Source organism: Nilaparvata lugens, chromosome 1, assembly GCF_014356525.2.
Source record: "Nilaparvata lugens isolate BPH chromosome 1, ASM1435652v1, whole genome shotgun sequence".
Classification (NCBI taxonomy): domain Eukaryota; kingdom Metazoa; phylum Arthropoda; class Insecta; order Hemiptera; family Delphacidae; genus Nilaparvata; species Nilaparvata lugens.
Window position 1 is genome coordinate 71,749,555 of NC_052504.1, and position 23,563 is coordinate 71,773,117.

A 23,563-nucleotide genomic window follows, 5' to 3' on the forward strand; every position below is an offset into this window, starting at 1 on the left:
TATTAGTTGGTGGATGAGGACGGAAAAACTAATAGACTGGAAAAACTGATTTGGTGATGAAGATTTTGTGTAATATTTTGGAATATTTTCTCAGTTTCTATGAAATCATCATGCATGTGTCGATGTGTGTGTGGGTGAGTGTGGACGAGTATAACTATCAAGGAAATATACCTACTTAATAACTGAAGGCTCTATTATTAAGAAACTGATTTGGGGATGAAGCTTTTGTTTGATACTTTGAATATTTTCTCTGTTTCAGAAGCAATTTGGCAAAATACAGAGATTTCGATCCACGATCACCAGAGAGGAGGGATTGCAGGCAGCTGTACCCACAATGCACCACGGTTTTACCAAGTGAAAACAATGACAATGATTCCCTAAAACAGGTTAAATATTACAAGAGCAACTCGATTGGATAGTGTTGAAAAATGTCAATTAAATACAAGGAAAAAGTTTCCAAGTGACTTATTCATTCAACTGAATTTTGAGGTTACTCGTAAATTCAAATGTATAGTAGAAGCCTATTCATTCATCGAATTATTTAGGCTACTAGAAATAAACCAGTACCTACTCTACTCGCATAAAAAATAAATATTAATACTGAAAAAGATACCCTGTAAGTTGTTACTGTGAAAAACGACAATGATAAAAAATGTTATTGATTTTTTTCAAGGAAGATCTTTAGCAACATTTTTGCAGAAATTTTGTAGTGATAAAATGTATTTAATGAATAAACTAGTTCAGTTAAAATTCATCACAAATGCATTTAATGATACATACATCACATTAGATGGCATATAAGTTTCAAATTTTTATAAATAATGGCAAAATATAAAAATGTAAATGACCATAACAAATACAATTTAAAAATCATGTGTAAAAATATCAACGATTATTATTTATTATTGTTGGAAGAAAGACCAGGAACCTGTTTCAAAAGAAATTTGAAGTCTGGAAAGAAGAAACAAGCTGACTACAAGATTCCCATACATTATACTTGAAATAATGTACATGATTTGTGCATATCAAGTGTGTAGGAGTCTTATGCAGTAGTCAGCTATTCCTGTTTTACAAGAGTTCAACATTTTTAATAAAAAAGCCTCAGTAATATGAACCAAGACATAATAATAATATTATAATATTATTATAATTGACATAGCAAAAATTAGACCAAGATCAATCATAGTTCTGTAACCTTGGAGATTTCCAAGTAAATTGTGATTGTATAAAATACTGGATACAATGGGTCGAGTGAATGAAAACTAGAATCTATTGGCTATCAACTAGTCATTAGTTCTAGCTATTGCTAAAATTCGGATGAAAAAGTAATTGCTAGTTCTCTAGACATCAGCTAAGAGTTAGCGTAGAAATTCTTAAGAGAATTGTAGTGCCATCAGCTAATAATATTATACAGCTGATAAGTTTATTCGCATTGAATACTCAAATTGTAGCATTTGCTAGAGTATGACTTGGAATTAGAATATTACTAGCTTTTATTCAATCGATCTAATGAACATCCATGGAAAGAATGATTCTCAGTTCGTTACATGTAAAACATGGGAAAGACAGAGATATGCTATTGAAGAAATTATTCGAGATGAACGGCATGGATACTTAGAACTAAATAACAAAAATATCATATATGTACAAGGAAGATCTTGAATATCTTACAATATATCAGTATGTATAGTAGATAAATTCATTCAATTCATAGATTCGTGAATAAGGAGGAATAATTTGTTATGAGTAATTATTTAATAATCCAGTCTAGAACAACCTTTCACATAAAACCTTACTTCAAAAGCTTGTATGAAAGATTAATTTTTTAGTAGATGTAGCGTATGAGTACCTACTAGCCGTCTATACAATACGGGTTGTTGATATATTTCGAAAAAAATAAAACGTGGACCTATAATGCAAGGGAGATAGACAATGGGAAGAAATGGACAAGAAATAAATTGGAGCGCAGTTTGTGTGCTTCTAACTACAGACACGGTCTCACGAGTGATCCCTGGACCAATTCACCCCTCACACATCACCAAGACGCTACTATGCAAAGCAAAAACATTTAATTAACCAGCTGAGTTGTTACAATCTATTTGAGCCTAGCACGCCGTAATTTTAAAATTAGGAACTCAGCAGTCACCAGTCAGGCATGCGCAGTTTGCTTATTTCAACTTCCGGCCGCTCCCGCACCCAAAAACTAGGAATCAACTCATCAGACCACATCTGCAGCTCCTTCGATCAACTGATCATTAAATACTCAACGAGAGCGAAAAATAGCCGATATTAATTAGGGTATTAATTCAAAGACCTGTCAAATCACTACCAATATTGGTAGAACTTGAGAAGGGCTTTGAAAACAATAAATTTCTGGACAATATAGGTACTCGTTATATGAGTTTTTGCCTATTTAGCAGCTACTTATTCTATGTAAATAGCCTATATTCCATCACAAGTAATACTTCAAGCAATATTAATACTATAGAAAGCACTGTCATTTATCTAGAATTGACAGCCGTAGTAGAAACATTGATACAGAATAATCACTTTTTATACATATTATAAATTGAGATTGGTTACAGTTTGGTTATATGTTTCGAGAAGATAAAAACAATTTCATGTAAATAAAATAAACAATTTTCTTCAAGCAAATAATAGTGGATATACGGTAAGTAAAATGGAACGAGGTATTTCAAAGGTATGGAATAGGTATTAGGGAAGCAGTGGGTCCATGATAGGGCTGGTTTTCATCATTGAAATAAAATATATGCACATCATACCACTCCTGCTGAGATATAATTTGAGTTTAAAAGTTACTTCCCGATGTAATCCACCTAAAGCTATAGATTTCCTCATCGTTCATCGTGATTCGTACTACCCAGGCACAGGCCTGAAGCTTATGTGGGAATCACCGTCAAGGCATATAATATGAATTTCGAGTATATCTTATAACATTGCAGACTCAAACAACAATATTTCCAATACATGTCACAGAACCATTGCTCAACTAAATTGAGCCGAGTTTTCATTACATTTATTAGAATGGAAAAGTAGATGAATGTAGATTTTACAAACAAACTGCATAAAAATGATAAAATATGATATTGAATTTTTAAGAGGCTAAAATCTTAAACATAGAATTGATAACAAAATCGGAAATGTCATAACAATACTAAAAGAACAATGAATATTATGTAGTATGTATGAATATAAATTAATGATAATTTTTCAACTTTCACTGATGGAATTATCTGAAACAAGCTACAGTCCCTAAATAATGTTAACACTTGAAATATTTTGAATCCGAGAAGAATAGGACAAAACATTCATCATATTTAGAAAAGTATGATGACTCATTCAGACTAGAAAAAATGGGAATTAAAAGTAAAATTCACTATACACGATTGAATAGAGATTTTACTAAATCAAACATACTAGGTACTGTATTATTCATGATAATTATTTACAGGGGTGGTGAATTCTGCAATTTGATACAACTATTAAAAATTTACTTCGATTGAATATTTTAGAATAATTTTATAAGAGCCAACGAATAATAATATTAGCAAAATTATCAAGCATCGTTTAGTGTCGTAGTTTGGTATGAAGTCAACAATATAACTAAAATATCTTTAACCCCCACATTCGGTTTTACTAAGCGAATATAAGTCTAATAATAAATGCAATATCATACAATATTATGGTGAATGACTATTATTCAACTAGCATAATCTTTATAGAATTTGAAAGCACAAGGTGTCCCATAAAAGCGAGTCGCCTACAATGTGTTCAGTCACGAGTAATGGCAGCCGAGTCTCTATACCTCCGATTTCTACATTACGACATTCAACTTTCTTTTGATCTCCCAGAATTCTATTTTCCAAGAAAAAATTGACGTGTTTTATTAAGTCAGTTTTTTTGACCTGACGTTAATCGAAAGATAAGAGGCATATTTAGTTTGATCCTGCTTGTGAAATGTGAAGAACGGTTGCGGTAATGGAGCTACGCTTTTATGGGATATCTGCAAATGCTTTCAATGTAAACATACAAACTATTATGTATCCTACAGTTCGGTGGTCATACTCATTGATAGTTTCTGTACACGCTTGGCATTGCAGCTCTTGCACAGAACGTGGTCATCTAGTGGATAGCAACTTCCTTCGGCTTCGGTAGAAAGAACTAAACCACAGTCCTAGAAAAGAAGATAGAATAAATTGAGAAACTGAACTTAATGCTGCTTTGACTACAAAAACATACAACGAAATAGATTAAAATGCTTACTGATCACAGTTACGCAATGAATTGAGGGAAGAACAGAATTGATGAGTTAATTATATTATGGGAGAGCTTGATTACTAGATTGATGTAATGTAGACGCGGTTTGAACAACGCCATCGTTAATTTTAAATGCCCTAGTTCCTAGTTGGCCGAGCATGAGTTGTTAACACAAAAGAAATACACGTCAGCCTTCACTGTAGAAGGCTCACATATGACTGGGATGAAAGTTGTAACCAAGCTTGCAAGAAGCAGTTTGTTCTTTATTATTAGTCACAAAAATATCCTAAATATATTTCTCTAGGAAAGTCATTATAAAGCACTTGAACTATATTTCAATCTATAAAATTGTATAAACAGATGTAATAAAGCTAAAATTTATATTTTGAACAATTCATACGTAGTAATAAAATACAGCACTGAACTGAAACAGAAATTAAATATCAAGTAACAGTATAGTTTAATATTAAATTTAAAAGCAAAGGAAATTATAATAAAAACAAATAAAATCTAAACCGAAAGAGCAAGCTCAAGGAAGGAGGCAGCTTTACTAAGGGTAAGCTACAGAGAACAATAAAAATAATAAGTTTTTCTTTTCGTTTAAATTTCAACTTTGATAAACGCAGTTTTATTGTCCTTACTACGACCTTCTTTTACAGAATTGCATTAATTTAAGAGCTGAGATAAGTAATATTGAGATCTGCTACACCATCAGAAGGCATGTAAGTTACACGTATCACAGATGGAAAGTAGTGGAACGTTTCTCTAGCTTATTGCATTGTATACCAGTTTTGTTTTTAGTTTCAACTGAAAAAATCAGTTCATGTTACATAATATTGTTTCGGATTCACCCGTTTCTATGGATAAAAGCTTAAACCGTGCCGAAGGAATTATTTGCAAATGAGAGGTTATAATAGTGGATATGGTGCATTCCTTGATTTCCAGCTAGAGTTGATTTCCACGGATTGTTAAGTAACACTCACCTCACATTTGTAGCATTGAACATGGAAGCTCTTGTCGAGAGCTACTACACGAACTGTCTCGTCTTGACCAGGTTCCGGCATTATGGGCAGATTGCATACACAACATCTTGGCGCGAATTGCCTGTCAAGCACACAAATAATCTTCATTGAAACATTTCGGTTTTGCTAATAATTGATAAGCTAAGTATAGGCTTAAGAATTCTTAAAATAAGACACATAAACACCATACTTTAAAAATAATGTAAGTTGGGCCCTCTTCAAGAATCAATTGAAGATAGAAGATAGATGTTGATTCTAAATCAGCATAGTATCATTACACATCATACTCAATCCACCGCTAGTAAATTCGTTGTACATCAGAAATTCATTGCATTTAGTTATTTGGACAAAATGGTGGAATTGAAATGTGTTCAATTACAATGAATATTAACTTATCATTGTGTTTTACAATGGATGAGATTATTTAAAGCAAATAGGATACTTCTGTTGTTTAAACTAGAACATTGTTCTCTAAGCACTTGGTTGTTTGTTTACACCTTACATTTGGATATTTCTGATGAAACACATGAACAGTGAGGCATAACTACCTAAAGAAAGAAGTTTAAGCTGTACAGAAGAAATACATGAAGATCCCTAAAAAACACATTTTTTCGCAAAAACTTTTGCCTGCTCTAAATTATTTTCTTAGCTGAGCAGATATGACTTGGAAGATTTTATGGTATACCTCTTTCCATCATTTTTCCACAAATGATGCTACTAGTGAGAATATTCTCTGAAACCGCGAGATAAATACATAATAGTATTTCAATAAACTAGTAGTAATAACTTATACTAATAAGTACAGTAATACTTATATATTGAGACTCCTGCAAAACTAATGACAACCACAGATAACCTGATTCTGGGGCGATTACCCGCGGATTGCAAGAAACCTGAGCTTAGCGTTCCTATACATGCAGCTTCATTAAAAAAGGATTCATTTTAAGAAAGGATTGATTGCACCCAAGTACAGGAACGGTTGGAAATCCGAGCAAAGCAAGCGGCTCTTCCATGAAGAGAGAAGGATCTTACTCGGCTGTATGTCCATATTTCATTGAATGAACATTAAAAACCACTAGAGATTAATAAAATAAGCGTTGAGATATATTGAATAGGAACAAATCATTGTCATCGCTAGGTTAAGCATTAGAATTTAAAATGACCCAAATCATTCCCACAATCATTCCGTAAACAGGAAAATTATTCAACGGAATTCATTATTGCATCTATCCATGACAAACTGCTAGTTGATAATTCGTTTTTGAACTATTTTTGACGTCACTACAGTCAGGTTTTTGTATAAAAGTCATTAAAAACTAATACTCACGTGTGGAGCGCTTTCAGTTTTTCAAATCCAGAGTTGAAAACGGATTTGAAAATCCGAAGGCGCTCCACACGTGAGTATTAGTTTTTAATGACTTTTACACAAAAACCTGACTGTAGTGACGTCAAAAATAGTTTAAAAACGTACATTATTTCAGGGACTTGATTAAACGATCAATGATTAATATAGTACAGTAACTTACTTGTGGAAGTCTTCGATGCAGTAGATTTGGTTGGTAGCATCGACAGTGAAAGGGATGCCATCCAATGACTTGTGACAGACAATACAACAGAAGCAGTGAGGGTGGTACGGCCGACCCGTCGCTCTCAGTATCCTGTCCAGGATCGGATTCAAACAAACCGAGCACTTTTCTAGAGTATCCTGCAAACACACAAAAGCCAACTTTATTCAATGTGCTGATAACACAAATATAGGAATTCTGACGTTATTCTTTATATTTAAATAACGATTAGCCTCCTGCTTGGCATCAGTCGGTAGAGCATGAAATATTTGATATAATTATAAAAATGGTTTTTTAATAGGACATAGTCTCATAAAAATCTTTATAGGCCCAGGTATGAGCTTCCCCTATAATTCTTGTAATTCATTGAAAAAATAAATATATATATATGATACTTATCCTATAGTGTTGAGGAATTAAAAATAAATTGCACACCATAAACAATTTGATACATATATTAACAAATAATGCAAAAAATAGATCAAGGCAAAAATATAAAGAGCGATAAAAATATAAAATGTAAAAATAGAACAATAATTGAAATCAGTAAAATATCACAGGCTAAACATTATACTCTAGATTTATAGCACGAAACATTACCATGTGCCTTTATTTTTAAAACATATGCATCCTTTTGCATGTAGCTGCGATATAAGCTTGCTAATACTTGTCGACTTGGACAATTCAATTAAAAATAGGTTCCTTAAATCAACTTGATAAATTGGCAACTAATAATCCAAATATATATATTAAATTCTCTAATATCTAGTAGATTTCTTTGTATTGAATATATATTTTATCTCAGGGTGCAAGATTCGGCACCTGATGGAATAAGTAGAGCAATTCATCTAGTGAATTAGAGCTACAACAAATTATCGCAAATTATTGCAAAAATTAAAGATCATATGAATATGTTTTAATAGCCTAGATTTTATACTTCTTTGATTTATTAGAATTTTCTGAAATGTACTGATTCATTATTCCTTTAATAAAATACCTTTAATACTATATTTACTTGCGCAAGTATTTTTTTATTAAATTCTTAATTTATAAGAAAACCCTTTCGACGAGCTAGCTTTGATTATTAGGTAATTCGAAGCACTAAGGGCGCCCATCACTAATTCAATTTTCTCACTCACGTGTCGAAATCTTCTTATAAGCCGCTGATGTCGATCCAAATCCTGGTGGTCCTGGGCTATGGTAGCCGGAATCGTCTCTTCCAAGGGGTTACAAAAATTATTTGAAATTGAAAATGACTTCTGCTTTATAAGAGCATCACAAAGTATTTTAAGAAATTTAATAATTCAATCTAACTTTAGCTTTTACAAGTTATAGCAAGGTATTACGCTCTAAAATATTTAGGGTCCTCTCATGGTGGCATTTGGCAGGCGAGTGATGGTTCTCCTTTCTCAATTTTACAATTCTTATTTCCGACTTTCAAGTTTACATAAAATTTGAATATTCTAGTCCTCCGCCGTTTAAGGTTCAAATAGACCGTACTAAAATATTAAATTATTACTTATGTTGTATGTTTAATAATTTCTTTGCCGTCGGGCCATATCCATAACATAGACTATATAACATTTTTACATAAATCCCAATCATTTATAGAAATATATATAAATATTTTTGAATTGGCATACTATTGCCGCCTATTAACTGCCATTATGCGATTGGTGCATGCAAATTGTTTCAGTATTCATGCGCTTGGTAACCTCCTATTTCCTGGATACACTTAATTATTTTTATAAGGCTTTTTAAGTATGCTCTCTACATGCTAGTTAATATTCTATATATATTACTATTTATTTCATGCTTCCTAATAGTTAGCCACGTGACCATTTGTTCTTTCAAATTGCATACCGTTTTGCCGCAATAGATCTCTGCCAAGGTGTCTGGTCAGATTCTACGTTGCATGGCTCGGTCGATCGTTAGGTCGCCGATCACTGAATGTATATACCTAACCTCAATCTTCAAAAATTTTATATAATATATTATATATTAGCAAAAATTATTTCAATTCCTTTTTAGGTTATTGTACCGTTTAGCCAGAACAAGCTGATGCTATCTAATCTTTATTGTTATCTCATTGGCGATATTAGCCAGTTACTTTACTCAGACCTATTAGTACTTCAGCTAGGGATTTTTACATCTACCCAAATTTCAAATACATTACAGAATGAAAATGCTTTTCAATTTGCTACTGAGTTTTTAGAGGTTCCAGTTCTCATTCCAGTTGTTGGGATACTTTCAATGAATATTGATTTTTTTTTCAACTTCGGTGCATTTGTTGTACAGAGATAGAATGGATCAAATTATAATTTGTAATGATATGACAATGACATCACATTGGTGATGAAATCCAAAATTTGTTAGGTTTAAGATTGAGTTGAAAAACAACAATAACATTGGACATTGGTTTCTGATCACCGTTGTAAACGTTAAACGGGAACAAGGTAAACCCGATTGATAAATGTGCATAGAATGTGTAATGTTGATATCGAAAATGATAGAAGTTAAATTTATACTTCATAAGAATTAATTATCAAGTTCAAAGTGTTAAAATAGATAATGAATGAACATGTTCAAACTGCTTTTGTTCTGCAGCAATCAGCAATCTTAATGTACAAATAAAAATATAGACGATATTAGCCATAGAAACATGTATCTTACTTGGTTAATAACGGAATGATATTATAATTGAATCGGTCTGAAGAGAAAGGGAACATGTCAAAAATCAGAATTCAGGGGAGAGAAAAAACTGAATACAGATAAAAGTATTGATAATTTCAAGATTGTTTTTTGTCATTAGGGTACAAACTCTTTTAAGACAACAATTTTAATCCTGTATAAGCACTTATATAAGATTCACCCCTCAAAATTGAGTTTTTTGTTAACTTCCTTTTACTCATTATATAAATTACTATATAAATTTATTATATTATTATATTATATTATTATATTATCATATTAAATTATTATATAAATTTACTCATATTATAAATTATTACTCTTCAACTTTTACAATAAACACCTCAACCGAAAGCAATCCAACCTCAAAGCAACGCGTTAATCAAAGGTAACCTAACAATAGCATAAAAATCACAACTGACAAACAGTTGATTCTCAAATGTTCGGCGTTGAAAGGAAACATGTGTGTCATGACTAGTTCCATAGCCTAGCCTACTAGCCTACTATAGATAGAAGTAAGCCATGCTAGTTCCCTTTCACACTAGTACAGCAATAATACGATATCTGTTTCTCGTATAAAGAGAATGCTGACATGTTCCCTTTCAACTCCAATCGATGTATCCCACAGTAAACAACTCATTTCAACCATAAAAGAATGAAAAATGTTGACATGTTCCCTTTCTCCTCAGGCCGATTCAATTACAATAGTTTGGTTAAATCTAAGAGAATTAGAAAATTACTTATAATGTTATTGGTTAATATTTTTTTATACCCTCTAATAGATTATTTATAGGTTGAGGGTTTCAGAAGATTCAATTTATTATTTTGTTTGACAGAAATAAATGAAAAGTCAATGTATCCCGATCACCCTACCAAACTTTGGATAAGATGATGAACTGTTCTTGATATTTTAAGGGAAGGACTGAACCACCGGCAAAGTGTTAATGAGATAAGAAAATTAAATGTTCAGTCTTCCACCTAAATACACGGTCTTGAATGATAGTTACTTAACCTAATATAACGTTCTGTAACTGGCTAGACATTACACGAAGGGCTAGGTTAGGTTACATAAACATCCAAACCGGGAAAGCCATACTAGATAAGGTTAGGGAGAAGTTAGTCAGAGTTATTATTTATTGTTTTTGAAGGGACGGATTCAAGGATCCAAAGATTCAAAGAACCCCACATGTCAACCGAAGCTTATTGTGTTCCCAAGTAGTATGTTAGTTAGGCAAACCAATACCTGTGTCCTATACAAGAACCAGGAGTTTCTCCTTATACTAACATCCCATTTATCACCTGGTTGCTTGTCGCAATCCAGGGTGTTATAAATGGCAGTCTCTTCAGACTGATTAGTCCTCGTGACCTACGTGAGTTCCACTCCTGGCCTTCTTTGAAGGTCCTTCCACTGAGGAAGGGGCGGCCAAGTTTTGTGCCTCATTTGTGCCTGAAGTTTCACCCATCTCTGGTCTCTTGGGTTTTTTCTTTTTGCCCCTCCGAAACTTCGCAGGGTCAAAAGCCACCTCTCTCCCAAGAAGTTTTACCTAAATAGCCGCCCTTCTTTGAGCAGTGGCGAGGCTTGGTCTCTCCACCCAAAACTCATGACCTACGTGAGTTCCACTCCTAGTCTTTTTGTAGGTCCTTCCGCTGAGAGAGGGGACGCCAAACTGCCTCTAGGGCGCCCGGCCACCCTCGACTCAGGCTCTTGACCCACATTTGTGCCTGGAGTTTCAATCATCTCTGGTCTTTTGATTTTTTCTTTTTGCCCCTCCGAAACTCTGCAGGGTCTAGAGCCTCACCTCTCCCAAGAAGTTTTGCCTGAATGGCCGCCCTTCTTTGAGCAGTGGCGAGGCTTGGTCTCTCCACCCACAAACTCGTGACCTACGTGAGTTCCACTCCTGGCTTTTTTTTAGATCCTTCCGCTGAAGGAGGGGTCGCCAAATTGCCTCTAAGGCACCTGGTTACCCTCGACTCAGACTCTTGACCCACATTTGTGCCTGGAGTTTCACCTATCTCTGGTCTCTTGGGTTTTTCTTTTTGTCCCTCCGAAACTGCCCTGATGGGGCAGATCCTGTGGATTTGAAGGCAAGGCAACTTCTGGAGTTACCTTTTAGTCGCCTCCTACGACAAGCAGGGATACTGTGGGTGAATTCTGGTTTTCAACACATTCTTGAGTGCGATGTTCGACTCAAAGCTCCCCAACCCACAGGGGGCTAGTCAAGGTTAGGTTTTAACTATTAAATGGCGATATGAAATTAAAAATTATTCGGTCATTTTAAAATTTCAAATCAGGAATTTTGTTATTGTAACGATATAGGTACTATTGTATGGTACTATATCAATCATTATTAATTAACCCCTAACATCCCCTTTGGTGTTTAGCCTCCCATGACATAGCTCACCAGGTATCCGGCTTCACAATAGGGCAGGCCCTCCAGCGTGTAGGATGGCTTGCCTTTGAGCGGCATGTGGCAGTGGACGCACGTGAAGCAGCTGATGTGATAGACCTGGTCCATGGCTGTGCAACCCGTGCCTTCTCCAACCACTCTCTCGCCGCATTTCACACAGTCCCCTACACACACAATCAACATAAAAACATATCCACTCCAAGTGCAACTTCGATAATACAAACCTCAAGGATCAGGAAAAATATTGACAATGTACTCTAGCTACCGAGGTTTATGTTATTGAGGTTTTTACATGCTCTAATCGTTTTCAAGCTCGTTTCATAGCTCTAGAATAACCACTATGGAGGTGCAATTCCTAAGCGCCGACTGAAGCGACTGTAGCCCCGCACGGCTCTAGCAGTGCAATTGTGCTTTCAAAATATGTGAGTATTTCCTATTTTAGTTATAATAATGTGAAATATTTCTCCTATGTTTAGTTTTGAAGCATCTAAATTTGAAAATCTACTTTGTGAAAATACTTGAGGACTGAAAATTTTGTGAATTGAAGAACTGCAAGACTTAAACTATTTCGGACTATGTGTTATCTAAATTTGAGAATAGCACAAGGTTACCTTATTTTTCCTCTCCCTATCATTTTGATAATGTACTTATTCTATAAATGAATAAAATTTTGAACCGGGAAAGAAAAACAAACTTATTCCTAGAAACAGAGCTGATTACTGTATTTTATCCTGTTATTACAGCTTCCGGTGTATACGTATCCTGTATAGTTGGACACTAAATATATATAGTTATGGGACACTAGCACAAAGCTTCGGCCGTCGCGGCTCAACTACTCATGTTCTTAAAATCGTGTGTCAAGTGCCAATCTCTGCTATATGTGAGTATAAAAACATATGGCGCAAACGGTTCAGTGTGTGTGCTGGAATCATAGGTAAGCTTCGGCCGTCGCGGCTCAACTACTCATGTTCTTAAAATCGTGTCTCAAGTGCCAATCTTTGCTATATGTGAGTATAAAAACGTATGGCGCAAACGGTTCAGTGTGTGTGCTGGAATCATATGTGGACCTCATCAGAATAATTCCTAGAATATTGTAGTTGTATTGAATTAAAATGTTTAATTTACTCTCTGCATGAGATACCCGGAGAATTTATTCATAATTAATGAGATAATTATAAAGAATGACATTGAAAATTATCTTCATTTTAGTTATTTATTTTCAAGAACTTTTAAACTTAGTAAATTACACAGAACACCTGTGGACAGAGAGCTCAGGAAAACGCAATAACTCATACGCAACAACTGATATAGTGATTAGCTTACCGAATACTTCAGAATCCTGGGTGGATGAGTCCATGGACTGCACCAGTAGATCGGTGAGAGCATCAACTTCGGCCTCCTGGGGGATGTGGCCCCCCGCCCTGGGGCCGGTCTGCGCCCCCTTTACGTAGGGCGCGTACAGCGAGTAGTTGGATCGCGACGACATGCCACTCGGGGGACGAGGGTTGATCGGCTCGTAAATCGATTCGTACGTCGAAGAAGTCTGTAATAGCAATTATATTATTCATTTATTCATTTGATAGAGTAAACAATACAATAGTAGGAAACTAAAAATTAAAAACAAGCTATTGCCCAAAACTTCTACTATTTCTTAATTTTGTCTCAGATCGTCCAATATTATGTATATTATGCTCGATTCAACAATAAGAATAGATGTTCATGCACAAAAGAACCAAGCGTTACAATGCTCATGTTAGTAGTTTCTTCTTTTCATCTCATATGAACCAATTATAAGTCTCTTTGAATATAAATTCAATAATATAACTTGTACACAGTAATTAAAAGAATTTAATTGATTAATATACAATTATTACCAATAATATAGCTTAATTTGAATACTGTAATTGATTAAATTGAATAATTGATTCAAATTATTTGATTAGACAATTATTTATTCATACGAATGTAAAAAAATCAATCATTATAATGATATTCAGTATCATACGATAGGAAAGAATGGAGCACTGATTGAATGCAAAACAAAACGCAGAACAAAATTTTTCAGGCCTTCAAATTACTAACAACAAAATTTGTGCATTTGAATAATTGATTATTGATTTATATTTTCAAGGATTAACTATTATACATTCGGGTGCATAAATCACTGACGTTACCTGCGAAAGTCACTCTTTAACAGCATAGACATAGAGTTTCTTGCTTATATTTTAGTATTCAAACTTTCAAACCAATCTATTCTACTATTTGTACCTGAGAGGGAGGTGAATACGTTGAATAGTCAGGTTGGTAGCCAGTATGAGTGGCCCGTCGAAGCTCCGAGTAACTGCTACTTACAGGAGACGGTGGAGGGGGTAAATCGGCCGGTGGAGGAGGGAAGTCTGAGTATTCTACCGGTTCGGGGGGCGGTGGAGGCAGATCATCTAGAAGCAAGCAGTCAAGTTACACAAACCATAATCACTTTATAAGTCACCTTATTCTTAAACATATTTAAGAATACATCAGTTGGAAAACTTATAATCAACCTTACTTGTACTACACATTTAGCCAGTGTGAACGTTGTACTGAAACAATTTACATGTGACTTGTACCAAAACAAATGTTAGCGGTCAAATGTGAGCAGGCTTAATTTCTATTTTGAATGACATTACGTGAATGGGTTAGGTCGAAGAAAAAAATTATCTATAAGGCGAATGGCGACAACTCAAATGTTAGTTACGCAGAACTAAGTTACTTGATCATTTATTTATCCATTTATTTATTCTCATGGATTTTATTGGCAGAGATTATTCGGATATTACAATGTTTATGCACTATACCGTATTTCCTATAGAAACTCAAATTTATAGGTTAAAATGGATTGACGTTTCATCATTAGAAATTTTCACTTTCACCTCCTGATTACAATGTTTTATTTCATAAAGAACGAAAATAATAAAAACCATTTCTAAAAACACATTCACATAACTTTTTTTCAATTAAATAGCACCACGACCAGGATAGCGCTATAAAAGCATATATATAGTCGCTATATAGCAGACTGAAGGGTGCAATGCCTTAGTCGTCTCGGCTAACCTAACCTGGTCAGCTCATTAGTCATTTGAAATTGACTCTAAATGTGCTGAAACATGTCAGACATTAATAAAATATAATAACGCTACCTATTACAATTGATATTTCAATTACAATTGATATTTCAATTACAATTGATATTTCAATTACAATTGATATTTCAATTACAATTGATATTTCTTACAACAAACGGCACAACTTACTTTGAACAGTGTTAAGAAAATTTGGGGTTCCCAGGGGTGCCAGGGGGACAGAATTTTACAGATCTGGAAATTTTCCTGTAACTTCCAGTCTGCTGAATCAAAAATCAAAATTGATTTTGTAATCACTTTTTTCACTGAGGCAGTAAATTAATCAAATTTTGAAAATGTAATTTTTTTTATGTAAACGACCTTTCCTGAACCCCTCCAAACCTGGTGGTCGATTTTTTTCCATTTATATAGACTAATCTTGTCAAACTGAACAAAAAAGTTATAATGAATTTTTTGAGCAAAGTTGATTTAAATGTGTAAGAAAAATTTGGGGGCAGCATTTCTTGGGACTGGAGTTTTTTCTGTAGCCTCCCATGTGCCCTCTGACTGATTTTGAGTAGTTTTTCCAGGGAGCAAGCAGTGGAGTTTTTGGCATTTGCGAGTGTAATCTACAGTAATAAACTTATAGATTTGATTCTTACAACAAATTAAACAAATTTGAATTGACACGTATTTATACAGCATATTCCAGTATTGAAGATGAGATGCATAAAAATCAATATTATATTTATACAAATGTGTATTTTTACCTAGATTAGCATAAGCTGCAATGTTACTATACGTCGATGTGTCCTTAACTCCTGCATTACTGTAAGTGGCATTGCTTCCAATGTTAGAGTAGACTGCTTGGTGTTGGTCGCTTCTCCGTGTGTAGGGATCCGCCGGTTGGTTGAACGCTTCCAAGTTACTATACATCACAGACGAGCTTGGCGCTGGCACTTCGTTTGTTCTCAGGTCTAAAAAAGGCATCAATTTGTAGACCATCAAATTCTATCATTGATTCTTCAACTTAATTCTATAATGGCTCTTTATGACTATGATATAAACATTCTCAAGCGAAAAAATACAATTTTTCTTCATAAAAATTAATTCTCTTCAATTCAACACATTTAAATCAGGTTTGACATTTTAATCATCATATCATATTCTGTATGAATATATGTTTGTATAACGGACAGATCTCGAAAACAGCTCTAACGATTTCGATGAAATTTGGAATATAGTAGGTTCGTATATATATATAATTCCTGTTGGAACAGGTCCCAACTCTGGAAAAACTCGCTGAAGGTCCTTCAAAAAGGACCTGTATTAAGGTCCTTGTGGTAGTTGTATTTTTTGTTTATCTTTCTCATTTATCGTAGCAGTTTCATTTTTCAAAAAACAACAATATTGGTATGGATGACCAATGAATTTTAATTAATATCATTCACAATTTTTGTTCAATCATCTTCCTCAATAATGCTATAGGCTATAAGTTTTCTATGATGTGAATACTTTCTCTTATTAGATTTAAAATCAGACTCCTTCATAGAATGGAAATTCTTCATAGAAACTTCTTTAAAAAATCAAACTCCTGAATAGAATCAGAGTTCAACTACTGTATTAGTATTCTTTTCTCTATGATAGAACGGAGTATGATCTCGTTTGTTGGCTCCTTTTTTCAGTTTCAACTCCAATAACTTAACCTCAATTCTGTGCCTGTAGATGACACTCATTGTTCAGAATAAATCAGTTGGTTAAATTACAGTGTTGCCAGACTGTGATACCGATAAAGTCTTTAAATCTGCATTAAAAACTAACGGAGCTTTGTGCAACAGAAATGAATCCATAGAACTAACGGCGATTTGTTAATCGACATCAATTTTCATATTCAATCGACGCACGTGCAACTGTCCCTAAGCCTTTGGTTTCGAGCGAAGCTCGACAACCCCGATATTTTGTGATCGACGAGACTTGAAACAGTGAACCACTAAGCAGGCGAATAGTATTATATTTTTACTAACCTGGGAGTGCTTCAATATTGGAATAAATAGGTGAGTCCCTGGCTCGCCGATCCAACGAGCCAGCAGTGAGTGGGGGAGCAGGACTGTAGGCCGGCTGAGAAGGTCCATTTAAAATACTATTTTGTGTTGGTACCTGTAACAATGAATAATAATTTTACAACTCATATTTATTTTTTTAACAAAGCAACATACAATTATAGATGGTCTAGTCATAAGGAATGGATTGAAACTGGAGCTGAGTAAGAACAGCCGACCTTTTCATTATAATTGAACAGTCTAAAAAATACAGATTTATTAGTCCTCATTAATTGATGAATTAAAAGCTGTAGGTAACAAGAAATAAGATTGATATCATATTTTTGTTTTTCGTTTTTATATACAATCTAAGACAAAGCACTATTGCGAATAGAATTAAAAAAAAACAGTGTGGAATAAAGATAGATTCTACATGATATATTACACTCCCCCATTCAAAGTCCATACTTCGAATACCCTCAAGATAAAAGTCGGATAATGGAAATTGAAAAAAGTAACGGTTTTTATTGTATTTTTTCTTTAAGGCTACTTTTTAATATAAATAAAAATAGAAATCTGAGTACCCCTTTTTAAATCGTGACTATTTTTGTGATAAAATAATTTAAAAAGGGTACTCAGATTTCTATTTTTATTTATACTGTTTTTTAATATGTCGTAACATGTCATGGGTGATAAAATAAAATTGTAAAAATCTGGTGTGTACACTCACACAACTTTCCTTGCTCATTGAACTATTTAAAATTTTACATCTATTTTCGCTTAAAAACCTTTCCCCTTATTTTGATCAAATATTTCTCTTGTAAAAAAAACATCTACGGAACAAAGTGCCCTTTTTATAACCCTACCTTAAAATTTCCAATATAGTTCGCTAAATAAACCTAAGCCTCAATATCAAACGAGAATAATTTTGGGAGAAAAACATAATGACGATTGACGGCAACATATTTGCAACTACGATCAGACTACTGTATAATTATGTGTATATACAATTGTTTTCAGAGTACTTTTTCCTTTATGTAAATATTGTGAAATTCGATGTTTTTTTTTGAAATTCGTCAAAACAGCTGTTCTACAGATGAAATATCTTGACTATGAGTGTGTTCTTTTTATAAACTGCTCTACCTACCTGGAAGAAGAAAAAGTAAAAACCGTGTTCCTACCTACCTCATGCACGAGAAGGAGGTTACAAAGTCCATTTCTCAAGGATTGGGTGGGCCCCCCATTAGTACCCCAGGAAAAAGACTCATGTCAGTTGATAGAGCTAATAAATAACTATACAGGGTATGGATTTGAAAAAAATCGTTAGAGCCGTTTTTGAGAAAAACATGGTTTTTTAGTAACTGTCATTTTTCTCAAGAATATTACGGAGCTCCTGCAATTTTCACAGAAATGAGACTCATGTCAGTTGATAGGGCTTATAAATAGCTATCCATGGTATAAATTTGAAGAAAATCGTTAGAGCCGTTTTCGAGAAAACCGTGAAAAACATGGCTTTTTAGTCATTATCCGCCATTTTTCTCAAGAATATTACGGAGCTCCTGAAATTTTCCCAGAAATGAGACTCATTTCAGTTGATAGGGCTTATAAATAGCTATCCATGGTATGAATTTGAAAAAAATCGTTAGAGCCATTTTCGAGAAAAACGTGAAAAACATGTTTTTTTAGTAATTATCCGCCATCTTGAATTGAATTTTATTGAATTTCTTATTGTCGGGTCCTCATGGTATAAGGACCTTAAGTTTGAAATTTCAAGTCAATCGGTTAATTAGGAATGGAGTTATCGTGTTCACAGACATACACACACACACATACACACACACACACACACACACATACACACACATACACACACACAGACCAATACCCAAAAATCATGTTTTTGGACTCAGGGGACCTTGAAACGTATAGAAAACTTGAAATTGGGGTACCTTAATTTTTTTTGAAAAGCAATACTTTCCTTACCTATGGTAGTAGGGCAAGGAAAGTAAAAAATAATACTTTGATTTTTTTAATTTCTAGATAGATACAAGTAGCTCTCACCAAAAAGTTGATAGGTCATATATAATTATAAAGAAGAAATGGAAAACAAAAAATTTGAGTACCCTTTTTAAAAATTTTACTCACAACTAGAAAATGACATTAATGTTGAAACATGTTGTGAGTAATAGTATTTGAAAAGGGTAGCCTACTTGAATTTTGTATTTCTTGATAAATAAAAGTAGTCCTAACCAAAAAGTTAATTGTCAGATAACTGTATGCAAATTGATCGACATCACTCAAACCGTTTACACACAACCAAATAAATGAATGTAGAATTCCATTTAAAATGTATGTAGATATGAACGAAATTGGAATTGATTCCAATCTTGTCCATTATTCAAGGGGAATTCAATATTGGAAAATATTTGAAGAAATTTATATCAATTTTATAGGACTTTGAAACTGTTTTGATCATAATTTTAAAGTGTGAAATTGGTTTTAAGATGCGATTAGTCTATAAACAATTTTATAGGAGTTCTTCCTGTTTGATTTATTTTTCTGTTCTTTATAGAGCATTTCTCCCGTTTATAAGTTCAATCTCGGAAACTCACTATCTACTTTTAGAAATTTCTAATCGCCAGATTCATCAGTAGTGTAAAATAATAGAGCCTCGTATTTTCTATAGTTAGCACACACTATCTAGTGTAGCTCTTGTTCCAGAAATCTCCAAATCATTAATGAAATAGTGTATTACATAAGATGGTGTGTAGTGTGGTAAGTTTTCAACTGGTTGTAACCTGACACGCTGTTTGAATGAGTATCAACTTTTGATTTGCTCGGCTCACCTGTGGTTGAGGTTTCTTTGGTTTGGGGGGGACGGCAGGTCCGAGTTTCTTGACAGGCTGCTGCCCAGTGGCTACATTGTCAATGCTCAACTTGGCCATCTGCTCCTGTAGTGAGCCCGATTTCTTCTTCAAATCCATCTCACTCAGCTGAAAGAAATTATTATCATAATTATTACATAATAAAATAATTTCAACTACAAAATCAACTGGAAGGTCACGTTTCAATTATTCATTGCAGAATTTAACTAGAATGATTTTCTCAAATTAGTAAAAACACTTAGGGAATTCCTTATTGAACTAGTCTATGTCAATAAAAATCAGCGTTCTTCCTTAAAAGAAGAATTTCTTTCATGTTTATTAAGTGAGACTTTTTGTGTCATCTTGTCTGTTGTGTTTGTACAGATGGAGTATAAAAGTAATATCAGAATACACTTTGAGGTGACATATACTGCAGGAGTGCTGCTTCCTTGTTGCAGTTCCATATGACGAATAAGGGAAGAAAGAAACAATAATATTATTTTACTCAGGTGAATGAACAAAAATGAGTAAAAAGTATTATGACTATTACTACTAGCACTTGAAGCGATTTATTGAATGATATGATCATTGATTGTATAGAGCTGAGAATTTTATCGGAGGTTGAAATACATCTCTAAGCACACAGGAGGCGCGCCGCCTTTTTCAAATTAGCATTAGCATTAAAGCTTTCGGTGTTCCCATTCTAACTTACATAGATGCTAAATATTCAACTAGATGTTTTTAATTTGGGAGGCACGGCGCGTCTCCTGTGTGCTTTAAGCTGAACCCCGATTAAAGTAGAACGTAATGTTGGTTCCAGATCGATACTCGAACAATCCTATCACAGTTTTTACTAGAATTGGACACTATTTCTAATGACAGGTTGTTGAGTGATGCATAATAACTTAAAAATGTTGAAATATAGAATGCCAACTATTCGATGCATTTACTTTTATTAGAATAGTTCAAAAACATTATGAAAACAATATCTGTTTGATAGGAGCTGGTTTTATGCGATCAGTCTTCTGATTGAAAGATGAGACGTATTAATATTTATTATTTGTTTGTTTCCTTTTACACTCATCATTATCGAATAGACTACAATTCATATATTGTGAATACGAAATTCAAGAGATAGAACTACATGAGCTGATGAACTACTGAATGGTGTATTGAATGGTTAGATTTATATATAGGCTACAGTAGATAAAGATGAAGATGATAAAATAGACTTAGACACAATTAAAAAAATACTTACACTAAGTTACTTAATAAAGAAACTAGTTTCGACCCATTCAATTAATGCTATCTATTCAATTATGCCAACGCATTAAAAAAATTTAGTGACATACTTTCAATTTTAATCACCCCACTTTAGAAGCTATTTTTAAATTTACAACTTAGCAAAATCGGCAACCAAGATAAGTTGCCAATGTAATCAAAAACCAATGTAGGCTACTGATTCAGTCATGAGACATGCTGAATATTTCCAATCATGAGACATGCTGAATATTTCCAATTAATAAAAGTTTTGCATACTATTTTTTACATTGAAAATTACATCAATTTTTTACATATTTAAATGGACAATTATTGTCCTTATTGAATAAACTAGCTTACATTTATGGATATTTCACTGTAGGCCTACATGTGCTTTGAGATATAAATGCCAAGTATTGGTTGGTTCAAGTAACTTGAATAAAATGGCTTGACTGTCAACAAATTTGAAAAAAACGTGAGTTGTTCAACTTTACAATAACTAACAGCATGTGCCGGCCAATTGAAGCTAACTTAATATTTTTTGTTACAAATTTAAGATTTGTGCAAATGAATGGTTTGATATGTCTAGCGTACGGTAATTAGAGTCAATCAATATCAACATAGTAGGGAGAATAGTTAGCGTTTAGTTTATAACATTGAACTCATTAATTAGGTAGCCTACCTCTGGTACCTCTATAAATAGTAGACGTGATGCATTGTCCAATAAACTAGGATTGACTAAACTATATCCTGGAAACTGCCTAGTAATTGGTAGAAACTTTAAATTCATAGTATGTAGCAGTACACTTTATGTACCCAGATGGTAGAATTAATGTAAAATATTTGAATAACTTACTTTCTATAATAAGAAGAAACATAAGTTGCTAAAGTTTTGAAAGTGGTAGCCTACAGACCAGATTATACAAAAATTATTATCAATTACTATATAATGATAATCCACTTTGGAATTCCAAATATTGAGTAAGTATTAGTAATTAATTTAATGTTAACATTATCACTATCCTCAACTAAATCAACTTGATCTATTACAATTAACTAGGTTGATAACTGGTGATTAGTGAATGCACTTACGGTTATAATTGTTGCACAGTTCTAGTCAAGAATTCATACAGTATAATTCAGCAGGAAGATGAGTCATAGATCTTTAGGGAAAATACTATTACAATATTTCTAGAAATCAACACAAGATTTGAGTCATTCTATGTCCAACACCCAAGCAAATACCTCGTCAGTCGTCACTCATTCTCTCAACTCCCAACCCAACACTTGTTCACTTCTTTCTCACTTGGCGTTTGGCAGACTGGCATCTATAATAGCTGAAAACAGCTGACTATTCAGTGCCGTATATGCTTCAACTTGATATTATATTTTTTTATTTGTAAGTTTTAACTAATCACATCCAATTAAGAAATAAAAATAATATTCATGTTTCTATTTGTTCAAAACTTATTCCAACCAAAATTTCCTGCTATTAAAAGAAAATATAGGTATCCTACATTTATTATTATTTTTTACAAATAGTTAATAAAATCCCCACTGAGCGCTAGTATTGTGGAGGGAATTTATTATTATTTCCATCTAATAGAATATACGGTAATATAAGCGATCTATAATTTTTGTTTTATTTTTCCCGTTCTTAATATGTAGTTTATTATTATCTTATATTAAATATAGGAGTATAGAGTATAGTAGGTACCTATACTTAAGTTGCAAAACGAATGAGAAACAGTTTCACGAAATATCGTGATAATGGTTAATTTATTATTATTTGCCATCTAATAAAATATATGGTAATATTAGCAATCTATAATAAATGTTTTATTTTCCATATCCTAAATACATGGTAATAGGAAAATATTGTAAAAATAAGATTCATTTGCAAATAGAATGGATCAAAATCTGTAGTGAGGTAGGTTCACTAAATTAGATGTTTGGTCGAGTTAAAAATAAAGTTCAATGAACAAATCATTGTATCATATGGTAATGGAAATGATGAAAAGTTGAAAACAAATTATATTGAAATCCATAAAGTATGTCGAAAGATATAACGCAATGAAAGTCGATGTTTTCCCATATAAGTCTGTCTGGGCGCCTGACTTCTTGCCCGATATTCAATGGCGACGAGAAATGAAGGAGGCATCATGCTTCCAAACGCTTGAAGGTATAGCTTAGTCATCTAACTATATATATCAATGGTCAATTCTAAAAGTCGTATATTCATACTAAAAGTCGATGAAGCCAACATCTACTGCCAAACCCACCCATCTTGACGTCACAACAGTGCCGATACGCATCGTATAGAAATAATATTATAGAA

The 23,563-nt window shown here is 33.5% G+C and overlaps 2 protein-coding genes across 4 annotated transcripts in view; one reads left to right on the forward strand and one right to left on the reverse strand.

Moving 5' to 3' along the window:
• LOC111055197 overlaps positions 1–455 on the forward strand; it is a 58,217-nt gene extending 57,762 nt beyond the window's left edge. For both annotated transcript variants that reach the window (XM_039441912.1, XM_022342362.2), the window contains exon 4: positions 260–455. In XM_039441912.1, coding sequence (XP_039297846.1) covers positions 260–419 — 160 coding nt within the window. In that variant the 3' untranslated portion in view covers positions 420–455. The remainder of the gene's footprint in view (positions 1–259) is intronic.
• A 289-nt stretch (positions 456–744) lies between these two features.
• LOC111055194 (lipoma-preferred partner homolog) lies at positions 745–22,756 on the reverse strand. Of its 2 annotated transcripts, none has more exons than XM_022342359.2 (10): positions 22,318–22,756; positions 19,948–20,094; positions 17,087–17,219; positions 15,833–16,039; positions 14,233–14,402; positions 13,288–13,507; positions 11,959–12,128; positions 6,827–7,005; positions 5,262–5,382; positions 745–4,195 (listed from the first exon to the last, which is right to left on the reverse strand). In XM_022342359.2, exons 2-10 carry the CDS (start codon positions 20,083–20,085, stop codon positions 4,067–4,069), a joined length of 1,467 nt encoding a protein of 488 aa, XP_022198051.2. In that variant the 5' UTR covers positions 20,086–20,094; positions 22,318–22,756; the 3' UTR covers positions 745–4,066. The 2 variants fall into 2 exon arrangements, with proteins under 2 accessions (XP_022198051.2, XP_039297797.1); XM_039441863.1 differs by lacking the exon at positions 22,318–22,756 and adding an exon at positions 22,082–22,247.
• Positions 22,757–23,563: the final 807 nt, after the last annotated feature.

Bases quoted from the DNA above. Each gene is read 5' to 3' on its own strand.
- LOC111055194 (XM_022342359.2), bottom strand. From the start codon at position 20,085: ATGGATTTGAAGAAGAAATCGGGCTCACTACAGGAGCAGATGGCCAAG. The intron at 7,006-11,958 runs GTGAGCTATGTC...GTGTGTTTGCAG, and splicing joins ATTGTGAAGCCGGATACCTG to GATACTCTAGAAAAGTGCTC. The intron at 5,383-6,826 runs GTAAGTTACTGT...TGTGCTTGACAG, and splicing joins TGCATCGAAGACTTCCACAA to GCAATTCGCGCCAAGATGTT.